This window comes from Dromiciops gliroides, chromosome 1 (genome assembly GCF_019393635.1).
Source record: "Dromiciops gliroides isolate mDroGli1 chromosome 1, mDroGli1.pri, whole genome shotgun sequence".
In the NCBI taxonomy this organism is placed as follows: Eukaryota; Metazoa; Chordata; class Mammalia; order Microbiotheria; family Microbiotheriidae; genus Dromiciops; species Dromiciops gliroides.
Window position 1 is genome coordinate 668786068 of NC_057861.1, and position 21570 is coordinate 668807637.

The window sequence follows — 21570 nt, forward strand, 5'->3', positions numbered from 1 at the left end:
AACTCTTGCTCTTTTACAAGAAAATCGTCAGTTGATAAGTTCAGTATATTAAAGCAGGCAGTTTGGCTTAGGGAAACAGGAGAACTAGGTTCAAGCCTCCTTCCCAGACATTGACTCATTTTATTGGGGGAAAAGGATTGTTATGAGGAAAATACTTTTAAGGTTTACAAACTCCAGTCACTGACTAGCCAAAACTGTCCTGCCTTTCCTCTCCTGAGTTTAAGTTTTTCTTGACCTGGATCCATAGGTTCCTCGCGTCTAAAGTGGTTCTAAATCCAAGGCTGTTTAAAAAAAAAAATTGGTTTGAAAATAAATAAAAATGTTTGAAATATTCAACTGGATTCTTCCCAGCAGGTCTGAACACCTTCAGTCCATTTTGCTTATAAGAGGTCCTTGACCTCAAGCTGCTCATCCTGCTGCTGGCTAGGTTACTATGGTCCTAGGTCATGAGGGAAGGAGGAAGTAGCTCCTCAGATTTTCTAAATGAGTATTTTAATTATATAGGTGGAGGAGACCTTAGAACATAGAAATCGTAGAGCTAAGAATGGCTTTGGTATTACCTTTATTTTACATGTGAGGAAAATGACTTCCAGTGACTTGCTCAAGATCACAGAAGTAGGTAATGGGTGGCAGAACTCATTTGAAATCTGTCCTTTGACTTGAAGTTAAATGCTCCTACCACTATACCTTACTATCTCTCCTTGATGGTTTTTTCCATTTTTCTCCTATGTCTCCTCTTGTTTCTGGTATAATAAAGGGAGAAAATGCCAAGTGTTTCTGAAGTACTTTCCCCTATCCCAAAGGGACTTTGGTCACTGTATGGGGCTAAAATTCTAGCTATACTATCTCAAATCTAATGAGTGGTTGCCAATAAATTAAAAGCTTTAGCAAGAGTTTAGACTTTTAAACATTTATTAAGGAAAATAAGAATTTGGTGGGGAGAGAGAGAGAGAAAGAGGCCTTAGATTCAGCTGTCTATCTCAGGTAGCCAGTCTCCAGCTCCTCCCCCCCCCCCCCCCCAGGTCCCTGCAAAAGAGAGGGAGAGAACAAAACCTTGCCTCTTCTTCGTCCCACAAGCCTCCTGTGAAACTGGGAGCATCCCATCCACAAGCGCACACAGCTCCAAGCTAATTGGCTGGTAGCTTTGATAGACAGTACCCATGAGCAAACATCACTTCCTGACGCCAAGGAAAAGCCACATGGCTTGCCCTCAGATGCCTTCTCCTCATGGTGGAGCTTTCCTACAGTAACTCTCCAGCAGGTGGCATCACTTCAATTGTTACACCATTCCTGTTTTAGAAACCCAAGTACCTTTAGGAATGACTCGGGGATGGAGGTGGTTGGTCCTAACCTCCTTGACTTCATGGAAGCCTGGCACAACAGATTCCCAAAACTCTGAAGCAGATTCTTTAGTATTCCTCTTGTGGCTGCAGTTGTTCGATCCAGGAAATAGCTAGGATTGAAAGACTCCTTCGCTTATGATCTCTGATCATCATAATGACCAACCATGATTCTAGAAGACTTCTGATGAAACAAGCTGCCTAACTGCTAAGTGATTCAGATTGCAGTTTAAGACATAATTTTTCCCTTCATTTCCAATGGAGACATGGCCAGGGAAAGACTTTTTTGCTTGACAATAAATATTTGTAACAGGGATTTTATCTTTCTGCTTTCTTCAGTTATGAGGTGGGAGGGAGAAAAGGCAGAGGTTGGGGGGGGGAGAATTTCTTAATTGAAATAAAACCAATAGACTGATGGGCTATCAGTCCGTGATTGAAATTCGTTCTATTAAGCATCTTAGTCAAACACAATCCACATTAATGTAATCTAATTAAAATTTCCATTTTTAATGTCTAAAAAGATTCTGACATGGCCAGCTCTGGTCACTGGGGGAGTCATGTGCTCTCAAATGGGAACCAACTTCTTGCTCGAGTTGATGGAAATAACAAAATTCTACAGCTATTTCTCAAAGAGCCAAACCAATCAGACCCTTCCCCCCTGCCTGGACAACTAGAAGAAATCAAGGGGCATTGAGCCCCTGAATTCAATCATATTATAGGCAGCCTTCTGTTACTGCCCTGGCTCCTGGGGCTGGTGGGGTGGGGAAGGATTGGAAAGCACCTGAAAGTACAGCAAGCAAAACAGAAAATTGTGCTTATACAAAGATGGCCGGCTAAGTGGATGTCTCAACTCTTTATCATTGGTGTGTCATACTAGACAAGTCACTTCCCTTCTCAGGACTTCAGGTTCCCCCTTCCGTAAAATGGACAAGATCAGAGATTCTTCAGTGAGCTTTTGTACCTCCTTTTCCATTGGACCAGTTCTACTTTTTAAGTTTTTTATTTTAGTGAATTTTTTGTGCCTCTTTTTCCATTTGGCCAGTCCTGCTTTTCAAGGCATTCTTCTCCTCATTGACTTTTTATTTTATTTTATTTGCGGGGCAGTGAGGATTAAGTGACTTGCCCAGGGTCACACAGCTAGTATCAAGTGTCTGAGACCACATTTGAACTCAGGTCCTCCTGAATCCAGGGCTGGTGCTTTACCTACTGCGCAACCTAGCTGCCCCCCTCCTCATTGACTTTTTGTACCTCTTTTACCATTTGTCCTAGTCTGTTTTTTAAGGTGTTATTTTCATAAGGGTTTTTTTTTCCTTTTTTTGTCTCCTTTATCAAGCGATTGACTCTTTTCATGATTTTCTTACATCACTCATTTCTCTTCCCAATTTTTTCTCTACCTCTCTAACTTTATTTTCTAAGTCCTTTTTGAGCCCTTCCAAGGCCTGAGACCAATTCATATTTTTCTTGGAGGCTTTGGTTGTAGGATCTTTGACTTTATCTTCTTTTGAGGATGTGTTTTGATCTTCCTTGTCACCAGAGTAACTTTCTATGGTCAGAATTTTTCTTCTGTTTGCTCATTTTCTGGGCCAATTTCTTGACTTTTAACTTTGTCAAAGTAGGGCTTTGCTTCCAAGGGAGAGGGGGCACTGTCCGTCCCAAGCTTCAGGGGTTTCGTGCAGCTGTTTTCAAAGATATTTCCAAGGACCTGCGTTTTAAGTTATCCCAAGATGCTATGATCTAAGAAGAGGTGTGTTTACTCCTCTCCTGCCTTGTGCTCTGGTCTGTGAGCAACCACCAGCCCTCTTCTACCTTGGAACTGTGAGGAGGATCCCTGCAGCACTGAGGCCATGAGCTCTGGTCTGCCAGTGTTGCTCCTCAGATTGTAACGTAGATCCGAGTGTGGGCAAAGCAACAGGTCCTCCCTCGGTGCCAGCAGAGACCAGTGTAAACTCCTTCTGACTATTTTACACACACACACACACACACTCTATCGGTAAGCTGAGAGTTCCAGAAGCAGTCACTGCCCCCTGCTTCTGGCTTCCTGGAACCCAGTTTGCTCTGGCACAGCCTGCCCTGAACAGAGTCTTAACCTTTAAAAATGTTGATAACTATTGCAGTTTAATTGGTCTCCTTTGTAATCCTATGTATTTTTTTTTTAGTGAGGCAATTGGGGTTAAGTGACTTGCCCAGGGTCACACAGCTAGTAAGTGTTAAGTGTCTGAGGCCAGAATTGAACTCAGGTCCTCCTGACTCCAGGGCCGGTGCTCTATCCACTGCGCCACCTAGCTGCCCCTGTCCTATGTATTTTACTTGATACGTTTTACAACCTTATGCCTATCCTTTGATGTCCCTAGACTCTTTCTAAGTTTAGTGCAGAGTAGTTGGTAGTTTTCTTACTAGTTCTCTGCACTGATAAACACAGGCATGAACCAAAATTAAAAGGTCTCCCCCGGTTCTGACATTGGATTCTATGATTGTTAAGTTTGGGGTGGAAGAGGGTAGGAGGAAGCCCACAAAGGAGAACGGTGTTGGTCAAGGAAAAGTGGTTACAGAGGAGTCTTCTCCCAGCATGTCCTGGCCCCTTTGGGCTATTTCCAGCACCCTCAAACATCACTTGCCCCACTTCCCTCCTCCGCCTTCCTTCCCATCCCAGAAAGGCCAGACAACTGAGAGGACGTTGGCATGTTTTCCTTTAATTTGTAAACATAAATGGTGAGACCAGGTGTGTTGTAGAGGTAAAGATTTGGAGGTCTCTCCCGCTAAGCCTAGTTCCTACTCCAAAGAATCGGAAGCTTCCCACCCTGGCAGGAGGGTCAGAAGGCCTTCCATTACTACTTCCAGCCCAAGCTCTCAAGGGACTTCGCTGTGGAGCAGGAAAATGGACTAAAGCCCATTCCTGTCCACTGGACATTATGAACAACGTCCTGGGGCCAGGGAAACAGGCCATGGGGGCCTCATGAGCCTTCCTCACAGAGCTATAGTACTAGGAGCCTGGCTGGAAGAGAGGTCTAGAGGACATGGACCCTGAAGTCAAAGCAGCCAACCATGTTTCCCTGAGAGAAGCAGAGTGGTGGAGGAGAGGAGGGAGAGAAAGCCCCAGCTTGACGGAGCCAGGGCCCTAAATTCATACCATGGAATTAGCCTCGTCAAGACTCCACAGGGCCCTGGCCACATCCTCTCGGCCTATTGCCCTCAGTGATGTCTCCAAGACTTCAAGGGTGGCCCCAGCCCCACCTTCGGTGGCCCAGTTGCATAGCAGAGTGTGAGTGGGTGTTGGGCCTTGGCTCATCACTTCTACAGCGGCAGCTTCGTAGCCCAGTTGCTTAGCCAAGACCTGCCAGCCTGCTCTGGATGGGCTGCCTGCCTCCAGCAACTGCTCCACCTCCTCTTGTTGCTCCTTGGGGAGCTGCCCATAGAGTCGCCACCGACAGGACTCTGGCTGGACCTCTGAGGAAGGAGTAACACAGGAGATGAGACACGGGGTTCAGTGATGGAAGAGGGTAAAGATGGGGGCAGGGTGGTCACAACTATGGAGAAACATGCAGGCTGGTCTCACCTTTGCCCACGCCATGTAGTTCATGGAGCCCCGTTGTGTCCAGGCAGATACTGCTGTCACCGTAAAGCTTCTCCCCCTCAGCAATGCCCAGCTCCCCAATCCGAGCCTTTGCCAGCTGCTGTTTCTGTTTACAGGTTCTCCAGCTGTTGAGTGGGTGGGTACAAGAGGGTAAACCTTAAAAGTACTCAGGGACTCTCACCCTCTCTACCCACCAATCTCCAGACTCCCTACCCATCCAGATTGGTGCTTGGCTTTGGGGGGGGGGTCCAAAATAGACCCAAGCTCCCCACCTACCACTTGAAAGCAACGTAGGCTAGGAGTCCCACCACCACAGCTGCCAGGAGGGAGCAATAGATGGGGATGATGATGCCAGAATCCTTGGGAGGCATGGGGAAGGTGGAGGAGATATTGGAGTCTGCGCCCTTGGCTTCTGCATCACGGATAAGGATATGCAGTTCTTCATCTAAGGAGGGGACAAAAGGACAGAGCAAGAGGTATGTGGCAAAGTTGAAACTACTGAGAGACCAAATGATAGGTGCTAGAGGAAAAAGGGAGTGGCTACAGGACTGAGGGACTCAGAGCCAGGACAGGCGAAGTCAGGTATCAGGTGCAGGGTAATAGAAATGGAGGACAGTTAAGGATGGAGGGATGGCAGAGAGGGTTAAGAATATTGTCAAAGTAGAGCACCAGCCTTGGAGTCAGGAGTACCTGAGTTCAAATCTGGCCTCAGACACTTAACACTTACTAGCTGTGTGACCCTGGGCAAGTCACTTAACCCCAATTGCCTCACTTAAAAAAAAAAAAAATATAGTCAAAGGGGAATAGCATGATAGGGAAAGCAATGGAGGACCAAGAGACAGGCTATAGTGACTTAGAGGACTAGAAAACAGCTGTGGGGAACATTAGGTCTGATGGGGGTCAGAGGGATGAGATAAAGGGACAGAGGAGTGGGGACAGAAAACAACGGGTCCCATCATTTTCCCCTTCCCACCTGTTTCCCAAGGCCCATGAACATACTGGGCAACACAAAAGTATTTAGAGGCCCCAGAGGGGATCCCCAACCCCGGGGACAGAATACTTTGTGTGGGGGAAAGCTTCAGAACCACATTTATCTGGATCTTTTCTTTCTGTGCCTCCCTTCCCTATCTCCTGGGGTTGCTCGGGATTTCTGGGAACTTTGTGTCCCCAGGTCCCCTTGCCTCATTCATCCATTCTGCACTTCACTCTCCACCTCTCATCCAACTCCCCAAACAAACTCAAACTCCTCATTCCCATTCGAGTCAGATTGCAGTTCTTACGACACCCAAGTCTTCATTTCCAGTTCAAGGCCTGCATTCAGAACCAAGCTCGATCCTCTGGGGCCCCTCCCCCAGCTCTCCACCCTTGCTATGGGAGTGTACTCATGCTATACTAGCATTTAAAGCTGGAAGACTGAGATCATGTAGCCCAACTATCCACCTTACCACCAACCACCCAGCCTTCTCAACTACTCTGTACACAGCAGTGTTCTAGATACTGGAGAGGAGAGAGGAGACAGTTCCTTTCCCTGGGTGTTTTGTGGTAAAAGACAGTTATCTAGCTCAGCCTGAGTAGAGACAAGAAATAAAGGTATATGAAATGAGATGGTGTTGCCTGCACACCCACGTGGTATTGGGGAGAAAGTGGAGGAAGCACTGGGGGCCAGGACTCATTTCTCTTACTCTGGTCCCTCTGTCTCTCCATCCCTGTGTTTTATGATCGTCACTTCCTTGTTTGGGGAGGAAAGAGATGGGATTGGAGGAGAGTGTGGAGAGTCAAAAGGATTAAATAGGGATGGACAGAAGAATGCGTATAATGACAAAGGGTCAGAGAAATGGGAAGCAAAGTTCAGGAGTCAGATGGGCAGAAACAAAAAGGCAGTTGGGGAAAATATGGGAATCAAACAGGGATGGGGTCAGTGGATACAAAGGATATGGAAGGAGATCAAAAGACAGGACAAGGAGATTAAGCTCACACGCCTTTCTATAGTAGGAATTTAGTAAATGCTTGTTAGATCAAATGGAAGGCAAATAATAAGAGGGGCCAGAGTGATTAGGACAAGGGGAGGGAGAATAGAGAGATGACATGGGGCAGATATGGGTGACAGTAACAAGGTAGGGGCATAGAGGGTCAAAAGGATGGGGAGTTCAGGGGGCAGCTAGGTGGCACAGTGGATAGAGTATCAGCTCTGGATTCAGGAGGACCTGAGTTCAAATCCGACCTCAGACACTTGACACACTTACTAGCTGTGTGACCCTGGGCAAGACACTTAACCCCAATTGCTTCATCAAAAAAAAAAAAAAAAGGATGTGAAACAGCAGCAAAGACAAAAGGGCAGCGACAAGGAACAAAGTGCCAAAGGGAAGGAGGGGCAGGGGAAAAGGGAGATCAGGTCAGACAGTTGAGGGATAGAAGGTCAGAGAAACCCTTTCCGTAGCCATCTTGATCATTGCCCTTCAGATGGTGTGGAACATGTTATGTGGAACACCAGCTATGATTTACCAGGGCACAGTAAAGTGTGACCCATTATCATTTACCTAATCCTGGACACTGACTCTCCATACAGTCTAAATCCCATTCTGTTTCATTGGCTGCTGTACTGCATCATTGCCTGTCTACTAAAACCTCCACATTTTTTTCAAATGAATTGTACTTGTAAAATTGATTTTGTGAACCCGCCTGAGACTTTATGTACATAACAGCCTTGGTAAGAACTAAATGTGAGGCCCCAGCCACCTTTCTCCTTTCTCGGCTGAGCCTCACTGTCCACCAATCTGAGGCCTCCCTTCATTCTCTATGATGTCCCTAAATTCTGCTCTCCACTGTTTTCCCTGGGTTTTAGGTCCTTAATGCTTCTTCCATTGAACCCAAGTGCAGGCCCCTTCGTCCTCTCAGTATAATGGACTCATGGGATCCTAGGCTTTACAATGGAAAGGGACCTGAGAGGTCATCTACTTCAATCCTATCACTTTCTAGATGAGGGAAACCAAGATCCAGAGATGGGCCGTGACTTCTCCGAGGTTACAGTGACAATAAATAAAAAAAGCCCGAGTCTTTGGAAACCAAGTCCTGGGCTCATTCTGCCTTCAAGATTAGCATTGCCTTATGAGGAGAGAGGGAGTCTGGCTTGAGAGAAAGGTTTGCTAAATGAGCGGCAGCATCCAGACACTACTGATTGATTGACCAAAGGGAAGAAGCTCTGTTTCCCTAAAGGAACTGGCCTGCAAAACTGATGAACCTTGGAGAAACAGAAGGAAAAGAACTAGAAGACTGAACAACCCTTTTTTGGGTACTAGAGGAGAGAATGGTTTCACCTACCAGCAGTGTGCTCACTCCCAGCTTTCTTAGATGGGACAGCTTACTGATGGCTAATCACATTTGCTTGCACCTTCTGCCTCTTGCTAAATTCCTCTCTGTGTGACCCCGGGCAAGTCACTTAACCCCAATTGCCTCACTCAAAAACAAAAACAAAACCAAATTCCTCTCTGGCAATGAAGGACATTACTCTCCCACCTGGGGGAAAGGAGAAACCTGCAACCCTGAGGACCATAATCCCTCTTCCTGGAAGGTCTCCATGGTCTGCTCAATATGGTCCCCTTTCCTATTGAAGGAAGGGCATCTTTATATCTTTATACTTCCAGCATTTTCCTATCCATCATATTGTAGGGCCTTGGACACAGTAGCTCTTTAAGAAATATTTATTTGCCTTTTTTTTTTTAAATGCCTGCTATTTTTGTTACTCCCTCCACCCACTTCTGAAATATCCTCTTTGACATTAACTCTGTGATCCTGGGCAAATCGATTCCTTTAGATCCCTTTCAGCTCTATCTTTTTTTTTTTTTAAGTGAGGCAATTAGGGTTAAGTGACTTGCCCAGAGTCATATAGCTAGTGTTAAGTGTCTGAGGCTGGATTTGAACTCAGGTCCTCCTGAATCTGGGACCGGTGCTTTATCCACTGCACCACCTAGCTGCCCCTCAATTCTATCTTTAGATCCCTTTCAGTTCTAATATTTTTTATTCTAAGGATACTTCCAGGTGTCACTATATCATTTTAAGGTTCCTTCTAGTTGGGACAGTCTGTTCCAAGGCTCCTTGCCAGCTCTAATATTCTATATCCTAAGGTTGCTTCTAGCTCAGGGAACCTTCCAGCTTTGATGACAGAACTCTGAGACCCCATGACCACATTCCTTCTATCCCCTCTTCTTTAAGGCTCATGCACAACCATCTCTGAATGACTTTTCCCTGAGTAACCCAGTCCCCAGTGACCGACCTCCTTTCTGTTCAGCTCTTTTTTTGGGGGGGGGGGGCAGGACAGGTCAATGAGGGTTAAGTGACTTGCCCAAGGTCACACAGCTAGTAAGTGTCAAGTATCCCAGGCCAGATTTGAACTCAGGACCTCCTGAATCCAGGGCCGGTGCTTTATCCACTGCACCACCTAGCTGCCCCCTTTCCTACACTCTTAAAGCTTTCGCACCCCAAATTTTGGCCCTGAACACAAGGGTCTCTTTTCCTTGCCTGTGAATGTGACCCCTCCCCTCCCCCAACCTCACCCATGCAAAGGGTGTCATAGAGGCGGGTACAGGCCAGGACCACAACTTTGCTGTCACTGCAGTGAGTACAGGCCTTGCAGGGCTCCTGGACACTGCTCTCCTTTGAATAGGTGCCTGGAGGACAGGGCTGGCACACAGTGTCAGTGCCCTTCCCACAAGGAATCTTGGCTTCGTTGCCTGGGGAACAGGCCTTGCATGGCTGGCAGTGGTTGGTGCTGTTGAGAAAATGCCCAATGGGGCAGCTGCAACATGGCTGGCAGGGCTCAGAAGTGCCTTCTAGGGACAAGGTCTCATCTGTGAAGGAAAAATGGGGAACAAAGTAAGGCCTGGCGGTGCTGTAGGAAGAACCTGGGGCCAGGAAATCTGAGTTTGAGTTTCATGTCTGATACCAACTCACTATTAGGCCAATAACTTCCCCTTTGGGATTGTTTCTTTCTAGGGGAGTTGGCCAGGGGATCTCTCAGGTCCCTACTAACTCTAAAACTTCCATAACTGACAGGACACATTACTTCTCTTTGGGCCTCACTTTTCTTCCTCTGTAAAATGAAAGCTTTGGAAGGCATCATTTCTAGAAGCTTCCAGTTAGCACATTCCATAGTTCTAGTTTCTGCTTTCCTGGCTCCCACCATGAGGGAACTTTGCCTCATCTACTTCACAGACCGATCTGTTATTGATCTTGAAGCCTCAAGAACAATAATCACGAGACCTTCCATTTCTTTCTTCTTTTTTTTTTTGGTGAGGCAATTGGGGTTAAGTCACTTGCCCAGGGTCACACAACTAGTGTCAAGTGTCTGAGGCCAGATTTGAACTCAGGTCCTCCTGAATCCAGGGCTGGTGCTCTATCCACTGTGTCACCTAGCTGCCCTGAGACCTCCCATTTCTACAGCACTTTAAAGTTTACAAAGCACTCCCTGGGAGGGAGGTGAGGCCATTAGAATTGTCCCCATTTTAAACCTGAGGAAATTGGCTCAGAGGAAGTTGAGATTTAACTAGCTAAGTGTCAGAGATGGCATCTGACCCTGAGCCTTCTGACTGCAAAAGCCAGTGTTATTCCTACTGCCCCCAAAATTCTTTGGAAACATTTAACCCCCACCACCCCAGACTGATGACAGTTAGATGAAAAAGCATGTCCTCATTCCTTTCCCCCTCCCCACACACTGCCTGTCCCAGCTGCCTGCCAGGCCTCCTCCCCCATCATCTCCCCCAACCCCAAGCTTGGGCCTGTGTGTGTGCGCGCGCGCGCGCACACACCCACACACACACACCACTCACGTACTGGAAGGACATGGTTTACACTCCAGATCAGCTTCTCCACAGGGCTCTGAGGTGCCCCAGTCTGGGGGACAGGTGTTGCAGCACAGATCTCCCCAAGGGAAGAGACCATCAGGACAGAACTGTCCAGCCCACACCTGGCAAACAGACCCAGTAAGGAGGAATACCAAAAACTGGGGAGGAGCTAACTCCCAAATTCCAGCTCCCCCCCCTCCCCACTCCCTTAGGCCCCTGACTCCCTCCTCCCCCCTCCTTCTCTCCCCCAGGCTCAGCTCAAGGAGGTGGAGAAGAGAAGAGAACTTGGCAGAACAGGAGCCTTAGGTGGGGGAGGGGGCTGAGGGGACAGACATAGACAGACAAGGAGAAAGTTGGGAAAGAAACACTGATATGTAACAGCTGCAGTCAAGAGAAGGGAAGAAAGAAGGGGGTCGGCGCCTGAGGAGACTTCCGGTGTGACCCAGCAAGAGGGGGGCCTCCCCTCGGGGCCTTCCAAAGACAGGAGGAGAACCAGGAGAGCACTCTTCAGATGAAGACAGAGCAGGGTGGAAAGATGGGGAAATGGAGAAGATGGAGGGAAGAGGAGATGGGAGGAATGACAAAGGGAAGAGTGAAAAGGACAAAGACGCTTAAAAATAGGGATGGGGCAAATATAATACATAAATACTTACCCCCTCCCCCAATCAGTGGCTTCTGCTTGGACGCAGGATGAAAAAAAAATGTCTGGGGAGGGGGACACAGTTTGCAGCTCCTATCTCTGATTCCCTTTAGTCCCCAGTAAATTGTATCTTTTGGTTTCTGCTACCCACTTTTCCTTTATGTCTCTGGACACTAGGGATTATTTGCCTTTATGAGGGGAGTTGGAATTGTTGCCTTTCCCCTTACCCTAACAAGGTCCTGAATGGACAAGACACATCTCAGATGAGGTCTTATTCCTGGCACCCTCAGTAATAAATTGTAATCAGATGACGCTGAGGCCCAGAGAGGAATACCGCCTTCCCCCAAGTCACACAGCAAAGGCTCTTTAGAGAACTTGCAGGACGGTCCTGCAATGAGACTCTGCTTCTAGACATAAAATATAATTTCCTGATTCGCACTGATGTTCAGTGCCAGAGTACTGCCAAAGAGCACACTCTTTTTCCCAAAAGAAATCTTAGGCCATCTGGACCGAAGGGAATAAAATGGATGACCTAGAGAAGAGGACCCTGCCAACTGGATTCAACAATGATCCCCAAACTGGCAAAGACCTCCCCTGAGTGCAGCCGGATAAATCCCTGTACCTCACCCCCCTCCCCATGTCTTCTTCCCCTTCCTTAGAGACCCCCTCTCGACCCTAAAATGCAGCTCTATTTGGGATGTGGTTAGAGGGTTGGGGGTAGGGGGAATTGGAAGAGGGAACCTGTTTCTAATTGTCTTAGCGACCTTAAGCAAGACATTCCCTTCTCCGGGCCTCAGGATCCTCATCTGTAAAGTAAGGGAGTCCTTTTCAGTTCTAAATTCGGTTCCATTTTCTAAGGTCCCGAATGCTTTGTAGTCTCTAAGAGCCCAGCCGGCTCTCAAGATCCTCTCTCCCCGTTAGGGATTGTAGGGTAATCCCAAAGGTTTGATAGCTAAACTCCCTTCCCCCGCTGTGACCTGGGGCAGGTAACTATCCCCCATCTGTAAAAATGACCTGTATGACCTCAAAAGGGTCTTCCCATGTTCCATGTCCCTCTGTGTGTGTAAAAAAATGTGCATGCCAGTATCCGCGCACCCTGAGTCTGTCTCCCCAAGTATCGGGCTCATTATTTCCATGAGGCCACACCCCTGCCTTGGGGGCTCTCGTCCTTTGTGAATAGAAGGGGAAGGGAGAACTTGGGTGTACACGCATTCCTGGGCCGTCGGCTTCCCCACCCACTCAAACCTGGCTGAGGCTTGGATGTGGTCAATGTCTCCCGCCCGAGAAAGGAGGGGGAGCGTTAAGGGGGATGGGGGGATGGCGAGAGAGGAATGTATTCATGACTGTTTCTCAAATCCACACGAGATCGACTTTCAAGCCATGAGGCCCGTGTTCTAGTGCGGGTTCTAGCATTAACTTAATGTGTGAACTTGGGTAAATTCTTCCCCTCCATGGGCCTTAGTTTTCCTTATCTCATAGAACTAGGTAGATCCCTAACTAAGGTCCCTCCCACTGTAACCGTCCATTAGCAACTTTTCCCTCGGCCTGCCTCAAGTCTAAAACGCCCCTCTCCAAAATATCGAACCAGCTCCCTCCTCCGACACCCCCCCCCCGCAGCATCTGACTCAGTGGACAAAAGCCTCCCTCTAGGATGAAGACCACCTTTCAACAGACTCCCCCCGGGTCCCCACCCCCAGCCTCCCTTTCCCAGACTCGGTCTGAGTTGGTGACTGCCTTGTCTGAAGGCAGAGGGATGGACCAAGTTACCTCTCTCTGGGAAGGCACCTAAGGGACTGCAACTCCCCCTCCAGTCCAGCAAAGATTCCGGCAGCCCCGAAGGGTGTGGGACGAGGTTGTCTCCTCCCAGCTTCTCCCTCCCTCCCAGGTCTCTCTCCCTGGTTAGGACGGGCCAGCCACCCGTGGGTGGGGCAGATGGATAAGTGAGTCCCACGGACAGACAGAGCCTCACCTCGGACGGGAGCAGCGACCTCAGGAGCAGCCACAGGAGCCAAGGGCGCGGCCGCCGCCGGTCTCCAGACATCTTCGGCTCGGGCCCCCAGGTCCCTGTCTGGGTCCCCGGGGAGGGCACCTAGAGGGAGCTCAGTACTTGCCCCGCTATTGGGGCGGGCGCAGAATGGGGAGAGGTACGAGGGGGACGGGGTTGGGGAGCCCTAGAGGAGGGCCCGAAGGGAGGCCGGGGAGCGGAGCGGCAGCGGAATTGGGGAGCAGGAGGGGAGCCTGCACGAGGGTGGGTGCAGAAGCCGGGGCGAAAGAGGCGGAAAAGTGGGTTACAAGAGCTTGGGGATAAGGTGGGGCCCGAGAACGGGGTTTGGGGATCAGGAGCCCCTTCCGCACAGGGAGCCTGGGGGGCAGGAGCTTTGGGGCCCGTAGAGTCTGAGAGTGATCCTGGGGGGCCCAAGCAGAAGCCCAAACGGGGCAGAAGCTACGGGGACTAGAAGGGGGTAAAACAGCGGAGGACTAACTCCTCTCCCTCCGCCTCCGCGCCGCCGACTGGCTCTCCAACTCCTGCCTCCCCCCACCCTCTGCCAAGTCCTCCTCTCCCCCCCCCACCCCACTTTCCGAACAGTCGGACCGCCCGCCCACCCCGGCTCCGTGGGGGCAGGTCCTGACTCTTGGCCCCGCCCCGTCCCTCCCGGTCCTGTCCCGTGCGGCATCTGGAGAAAGGGGCCCGGGGAGGGGCGGGGCTAAGAGGTCCCGCGGGAGGGGGCCCTAAGAGCCCCCCCCCCCAGCCCAGTCTTAGCTCAATTAGGGACCTGCTGGGGCAGGGCACGCGAGAGCCCAGACAATAGAAGTGGACCGTCAGCCCGCTCCGGGGCCCGCACCATCCGTGCACAGGCCGCGCCAGCCACGCCGACAGCAGGCGGACCACTCAGAGCACACAGGCCGGGTCAGATGCTCCGCTCCCGGGCTCATTTCAAATTTCAAATCCTTTCAAAGCTCCGCCGTTCCATCAGGGCAGTAGGCGCTCCCCCTACCGAGGAGCATCCTCCTCCTCCTGCCTTACTTAGGAGGCGTCCTGGGCTGCTTTAAAAAGACGGAGAGGGAGGGAGCAAGGCCAGGCTGCCTGTCTCCCTGCCTCCTGCCCCCTGGGGAGCCGCCTCTTTTGGTCTGCGTGCGAAAGGGAGGGCCTCTGGTGCAGCCCGAGGACCCTGGCTCGGCTCTGGGAGTCCCTTGGACCCATTGCCCCAGCCCGGTAAAATGTGCGCCTGGACATGTGGGGCTGAACGAGACGAGAGCTGCCTCTCTGGGCTTGGCAGCTAGACTGGCCCCCAGACGGTAGCCGTGGGAGCAGCCCGGCGTCTGCTTCAAGCAGTACCTGCCCTGGCTTGCCCTCCTCCCTCCACTAACAGCCTCCGAGAAAAGCCCAGGCCTTTTTTCTGGACCCCCTCCCCGGGAAACCGAGAAGCTGCCTGGCAGGAGCCCCAAGTACTTCCCGCCGTGATTACGGGTTGATTATCATTTAGGCAGCTGGACTCAATTCGTTTTTCGAGTGGCATTTAAGGGGGTATTATAGCAAGAGGAAAACAAAACATTCCCTCTCCCCGAAGTCTGCCGCGACACGTGGTCTCCCACTCTTTATATGCCTGCTTCTAAAGCTGCAAAAGTGCTTTATTGGAGCCGTCCAGGCCCTTCTGGGGACAGAGGAAGGATGGGACCCTAGCTGGCTCCTGGATCCCCGTCCGGTCTTGTCCAGGTCTTGTCCACGACACCAGAACACGGCCGACAAACGCCAGCGTTCCTCATGCGCACAATGATCAAGCCCACATGAACTTGGCAACACAAATAGGAAACAAATCCCTGTATTCCTGGGATTCTCTACAACGTCGTCCCCGCCCCCCTACCCCCTCACCATGCTGGGCTATGAGGTAAAGAGAAAAGGTTTGGTCCCTGACCTTGGAGCTTCCGGGCCATCCTGGATCGAGGCTCACTCACACTAAGGAAACAAAGAAGTTGGGCCGAAGGTAGATTCAGTGCCAAATCTGCCTAACTTCACTCATTTATTTTAAATCCAGAAAGACACTTTACAATCATGCAAGGTCATCCCCCTCATTTTACTTAAGAAACAGGCCCAGAGAAGAGAAGGGACCTGTGTAAGGTCACATAGATCACTCAGTCACAGGCATGATTTTGTAGTAGGGATGGATTTAATTGATCCAATCGTCCCAAAGAATTACAAGACTCAATGACTCAGTTTCCTCAAGGTTCTTGGTCTGCAGACCCGAAGCTCCAGTCACCACATACCTGATCTCACAAGGTCACACGTGCATATATATATATATATATATCTCAATCACTCTCACACACACACACACACCCTTGAAAAGACCCTTCACTTTTAGCTTCCTTTCCAGCAGTTCACACAAGGGCCAGGGCCAATTTTCCAATTCTCTTCCCCCCCCCCACCCCCCCATCTTGGGTGAGAGGGAAGTGGTAGAGAAACAACAGGGAAGATGAGGATGCCTTTGAGGGGAAGCTGTAAGTCACCTCCGGAGAGGCGGGCCAGAGAGGGGCCAAGGGGCCTTTCATCTCACAGGGGTGGCGGATCCAACACCCCTTCTCGGGGAGGAAGGGGGGTGGGGCAGACCACTTTGGAGCCTCTGGGGACCATAAAACTTTTACAGGGGGTGGGGGGGCAGGAAAGGAGACATGGGGGGGGGGTTGGGGGGGGAGGAAGAGCTAATTCAGCCCCAGGGCTCTTCCTTTCAAGATCACCGAAGGTGCTCAAAAGCAACTGAGAACAGAATAAGTGTGTGAGAGGTGGGGGTAGCAAGGGAGTGGGAGGCACAGAGGCGGGAAGGGGAGAGAGGAGGGCTGTAAAATGCCATTCTCAAGGAAGGGAATGGCAGAAGGAAGGGCTAGTTCAGCCTGCTTACTTTAAAGGGAACAGAAATCCAGGGAGAGGAAGAAAGGTTGCCCCAGGTTATACAGCGAGAGAAAGAATGAGCTGGGACTAGGTAGGACAGTGGTGTCCACACTGCCTTAGGAATAAGTTCTTCCATTCCGTCCCAGTCACACAGGGTGGATTCCTTCCTCACCCCATGGGAGCCCTGAGGGTACCTGTACTTCCAGATCCCTTGGCAGTCATATTGGGAGCATCCCCTCCTTCCCGAACCCGAAGAACAGGGGGGATGATTGTGCATTCCGATGGCTGTGGTTGTACTTCTGGGTCAGTGTTTATATTGGCATTTGTTTCATTGTGTGACTGTCAGGCATACATCACCAATATGGCTGAAATAAAATCACTGAGTTGTCCTTACACACACGCACACAAGCACAGTATAAGTGTGTTGACCGATTGGAGGGTGGGTGTAAGTTTTGATTGCACTCCAGCCTCTCCTGCGTGGCTTTCTATTCCCCACCCTCCCCGTGTTTGGGCCTGTGTGCACTTTTGAGTGGGTGAAAGGGAATGCTGGGCCTTAGAGGAGGTCTGGATGCAGGGTTCAAAGTCTGAGGGCAGAGAGACACGGAGACTGGGCAGCTACAAAAACAGGGCAAGTTTATTGTTGGGGAAAGGCCACTTACAAGGACAGGGTTAAGGCCACGGCACCGGGCACTGGCCCCTTTGTGCTTGGGGGTTTGGGGAAAAGACAGGCTGTCACGGACACCTCCCCACCCTTCCCACCCCGGGCTGTGCAAAGTGCTGCCACGTGGGCAGGGCCCAGGGGCTAGGTCCCCAGGGGAAGGCGGGACACCCCTCTCCCCGCTTCCTCACCCCCACCCACAGACAAGCCTGGTTTCCCTGGTCCAGCCAGAGAAAGGCTGTGCAGCCTCGCCCCCGTGCCGGCTAGAGGGCGGGCCTTTCCTAGGGATACCGGCCCCCACCAATCCCTGAGCTGAGGGGCGGGCGTGACACCTGCCAACCACAATCCCCGTCCCCAATGCCTATTTATAGGCATGTGCCGGACCTCTTAGCCGCGGGAAGGGGCTGAGGAGCCGAGGGAGTCTGTCTGCGCTCCCTAGAAGGGGATGTCTGCAGTGACCAGCCTGAGAGCCCCGCCCCTCCTCCTAGGCATCCTCCCCACACCCAGGTGGGGCTGGGGCACCGGCCTGCCCGGGCAGGGGGCCTAGGGCCAGTGCATATGTTCTCCCACCCCGCTCCACGGTGGAGGTGGAGGAGCAGCCGGAGCACGCTTGGGGTGGAGCCGGGGCTCCTGGACCAGGAGGGGTTGGAGCGCCGGCAATCACTTTGCCTCGGGTGGGTTATATTCCGTCTCTCCAGATGACACCTGCGAGATCCGCCGCGTGGATCTCCAGAGCCTCCTGGCAAACTGCCCTGAGCGCACCTAGAGGAGGGCAGAAGGGAAGTCATCCTCTCTTCCGGGCTCCCCACCCCCACCCTCAGGGACACTTGGGGCTGCTACCCCTCACCTCCGAGGGCTGTCCAGCTCCCACGACTATCAGCTTCCCGTCCTCCAGCCCCACAAGGATATGACTCCTCTCCTTGGTCACAGCCACGCTGTGGATGGGCACCTTCATGGACAGCGAGGGCACGGCTGGAAGTAGACTAAGGAGAGAGGGGGGCAAAGAAAGGAATTAGGGGCTCCCAGGGGCAAGGTGGGATCCAAGTGGGGAATGGGCGGAGGATAGTAAGGAAAGATGGGAACAGAAGTAACCAGAAGCCCATGCTATTGTGGGCAAGGGCAAGCAGGGGTGAAGCCCAGGGGAAGGAAGGAGCTGGTGGATGGTTTTCAAAGCCTACCAATGCCGGGAAACCCCAATGGCTGTGGAGATCACAGTTTTATGACAACCCAGTGAAATGGAAGCAGTCTGTTTTCTATCATCCCCAATTTCCAGATGAGAAAACTGAGTAAACTGTCCAGCAGAGCTGGAACCGGGCCTGGAGCCCAGAAAGAAGCTCAGCTGGGGGGGTACCTAGTGGCTAGAGCTAACCCTAGAGTTAGGAAAAACTGGATTTGAATCTGCCTCAGCCACTAGCTGCCTGAGCCTGGGCAAGTCACTTAACGTACCTCTCAGTCTGTTTCCTCAACCGTAAAACAGGGGATAACAACAGACGGGATTTACGTCGTAGGCATATTGTGAGGATGGAGTGAGATGACATGTGAGCGATTTGTGGATCTCAAAGAATGATACTAATGCTCCCTATTCTAATTACTGCAGCACCTGCCTTCCCCAGTTGGGACTAAAATGCTTACCGAACTCACCGGTATTTCTAAGATTTCTTCCAGTCTAACATACTCTAACAGTGGGCATGCTTCGGGAAAATAGAGCTGGAAGGAGATAGTAGAAAACAGGAGGGCATTTCCATAGCTGAGAGACAAAGGCAGAGGTACCTCTGGGAGCAAGAGCTGGTCAGGGGAACATGGATTAAAGGCAGGGTCACCAGGGCTGGGACCCCCTGCAAGCTGGTCTGGGTCGAGACAAACAGATGGAATCTGGGGTCAGATAAGGGGCCTTGATGACAAGTATCAGGTCTGGGGAATCTGACTTCACTCAGAGGGTGGAGACTGAACTCAGGAAGTAAGTAGTTGATTGTGGGAGGCCCTGGGACACTAATCCCCATAATGCCCACTTCTGGGGTGCTTTAAAATTTACCAAGCACAAACATCCTGTGAGGGAGGAAGCCCAAGGATTAATCAGCCTTCTTTTTCCAGAGACTCAGAAATTTGTGACAAAGGGATTTGGCCACAGTCATAGTCATTCAGCTCATAGGTGACCCTAAGTCACCTGACTCCAGGTCCTGGGCCCTTTCCACTAAACTATGTGTTGGATCCTCAGATAAAAAAGTTTATCCTTGTTTATTGTTAGGTTAGGGTTTGGGTTTGGGTTTTTGGTTTTGGGGCGGGGGGGGGGGGGGGGATCTATATCTAACTTCATCTGAGCAGAGAATTCCTCTCTGGTAATTTGGAGAGTTGGCTGGAGGCACTGAGGTGAAGTGACTTTCCCAGGGTCACCCATCCTTTCCTGTGGGTCCCCATGACAACTGCTTATGTACCTGGTGTATAGACCCTGGCTAGAGAGAACTGGATTGAGATAAAGGAGGCAGAGCCTGTCTTGAAATCCAGGAGGAGGATGGAGAAAAACCACATTCTTAGCATAAGAAGACCTGGATCCAAGCCTAGACCTTCCCTGAACTGGGATTTCCTAAAGGATAAAATGGGGATGGAGCAATCCTTTCCCTTCTCTTACTTCACACGGATGTTTTTAATGAACTAAAGCCACCATGTAAATATGGATAGGGACTGGATCTGGGATTGAATCAGTATAGAGAACTCCCTTTACCCGATGCAGGCCTGTGCCTTCTCTGCACCTCAGGGTCTTAGAGTGACCCAAAGCAGAGGCTCAAGCATGGCACCCCTAGGAAGCTAGGTGGCGCAGTGGATGGAGCACTGGCCCTGGATTCAGGAGGACCTGAGTTCAAATCCAGCCTCAGACACTTCACACTTACTAGCCATGTGACCTTGGGCAAGTCATTTAACTCTCATAGCCCTACCAAAAAAAAAAATATATATATATATACACACACACACACACACACACATATATATATATATATAAAATTGAAAAATGTTTAACAAAATAAAATCAACAAAGACAATGTGGTTTCCTAAGTCAACATGGTGCCATGGAGATCCATTTCTATTTGAGTTTGACCACACTGACCCAAAGGCCAGGGAGGTTAAATGATTTGCCCAGGGTCATAGGACAGACCTGAACCCAGATTCTACACCACCCCCCCCCAAAGTGCAGAGCTCTCTCCAGTCCATTACCCCTTCAGATGGAAGGACTAGAGCCAGAAGATAAAAGTACTAGGGGCTGGGGGATATGGTGGTAGTAGTACGAATTTGGGGAGTCCATGGAACACCTGAAAACTCTACAGGGCCCCAAGACAGACCTGGGAATGAATCTGAAGGGCAAGGATATTGAGATAAGCAGTGGTCCAAAAGGACAGTCATAACATACTGTACTCGGAATTAGCAATTTGGGAAACCTCTTTGTTTTACAAAGGAGGAAACTGAGGTAGGTGAAGGGGCTTGGCTAAAGTCACACAGCTACTAAATGGAAGAGCAGGGATTTAAACCCAGGTTTCCTGATCCAAACCCCAATGATCTTTCTTGGGGTTGGGGTGCTGGGGTGGTGGTGATAAAGGGAAGATTGGAGCAATGTAACAGAATATGATGTAACTTTATTTTTTTATTTTTTGGTGAGGCAATTGGGGTTAAGTGACTTGCCCAGGGTCATACAGCTAGTAAGTGTCAAATGTCTGAGGCCGGATTTGAACTCAGGTCCTTCTGAATCCAGGGCCAGTGCTCTATCCACTGAGCCACCTAGCTGCCCCATATGATGTAACTTTACAGGCCAGTAGTCAGCTAGATGAGGCTGAATTGGTGTTGCTGAAAGTGACTGAATTACAAGGTCCTGCCTCTTGTAAAGGCTGCCCAGCAGAGGAGGATGTTTGCATACAAAGGCCATTCCAGATGCAGAGGGGGAAAAGCTAGGCCAGGGTGATCTATTGTATCTGCCCGGCACTCAGCCCAAGGTTCCACACACAGTAGGTGATTAATGAATGGATTAATTAGTTCATAAATTAACTTCGATTTAATTCAGCAAAAGGATATATGCCTACTGAGCTGGGTGCTGAGGTTGTGTGCATAAGGGGACAGATAGTTTAGTGAAGACATGGTCCCTGGCCTCATGGGGCAGACAGTTACCTAAAAGAGATGGTCCCCCATCCTTGGGGAGCTCCCTGTCTAGGTGCAGGGAGGTAGGGAGGAGAAACAGGACACAGGGCAGAACAATTAAATACTGGGGAGAGTTAGCAGACTTTCCACTAAAGGATTATCATTCATTCATTCATTCATTCATTCATGCCGACTAGACTATAAGTCAAGGAGCATTTATTAAATATCTACTATGTACCAGGCACTGTGATAAGTTCTGGACATACAAAGAAAAGCCAAAAAACCCAAAACAAAACAAAAAGCTCCACCACAACAAGACCTGTATCTTATCTGAACCCCAGCATAGTACAGGGCCTTGTAAATACTAGGTATGTAATTGGTTGGTTGATTTATTCATTCAGCCAGCCAACAAATACTTACTAAGTGCCTACTATCTACAAGGCCTTGTGATCATTTCTGCGGGAAATCAAACACAAGAGCTTTGTTCTCATGCATCCTGTAATCCAACAGGCAACATTCA

General features: G+C 50.2%; 2 protein-coding genes across 2 annotated transcripts in view; both read right to left on the reverse strand.

Annotated features, from left to right (window-relative positions):
* Positions 1-4010: 4010 nt before the first annotated feature.
* On the reverse strand, positions 4011-13911 carry LOC122735193 (death domain-containing membrane protein NRADD-like). The gene is made up of 6 exons (XM_043976549.1): positions 13358-13911; positions 10738-10870; positions 9462-9755; positions 5188-5356; positions 4894-5036; positions 4011-4784 (listed from the first exon to the last, which is right to left on the reverse strand). Exons 1-6 carry the CDS (start codon positions 13427-13429, stop codon positions 4462-4464), a joined length of 1134 nt encoding a protein of 377 aa, XP_043832484.1. The 5' UTR covers positions 13430-13911; the 3' UTR covers positions 4011-4461.
* A 2997-nt stretch (positions 13912-16908) lies between these two features.
* Positions 16909-21570, reverse strand: part of NBEAL2 (neurobeachin like 2) — a 95959-nt gene continuing 91297 nt past the window's right edge. Inside the window, 2 exon segments of the mRNA XM_043976596.1 lie at positions 16909-17693; positions 17779-17914. Of these exon segments, the coding sequence (XP_043832531.1) occupies positions 17592-17693; positions 17779-17914 (238 nt within the window). The 3' untranslated portion in view covers positions 16909-17591.

Bases quoted from the DNA above. Each gene is read 5' to 3' on its own strand.
- LOC122735193 (XM_043976549.1), bottom strand. From the start codon at position 13,429: ATGTCTGGAGACCGGCGGCGGCCGCGCCCTTGGCTCCTGTGGCTGCTC. The intron at 5,357-9,461 runs GTGAGGTTGGGG...TCCCCTCCTTAG, and splicing joins CTATGACACCCTTTGCATGG to ATGAAGAACTGCATATCCTT. The intron at 4,785-4,893 runs GTGAGACCAGCC...CTCCTTCCTCAG, and splicing joins ACTACATGGCGTGGGCAAAG to AGGTCCAGCCAGAGTCCTGT.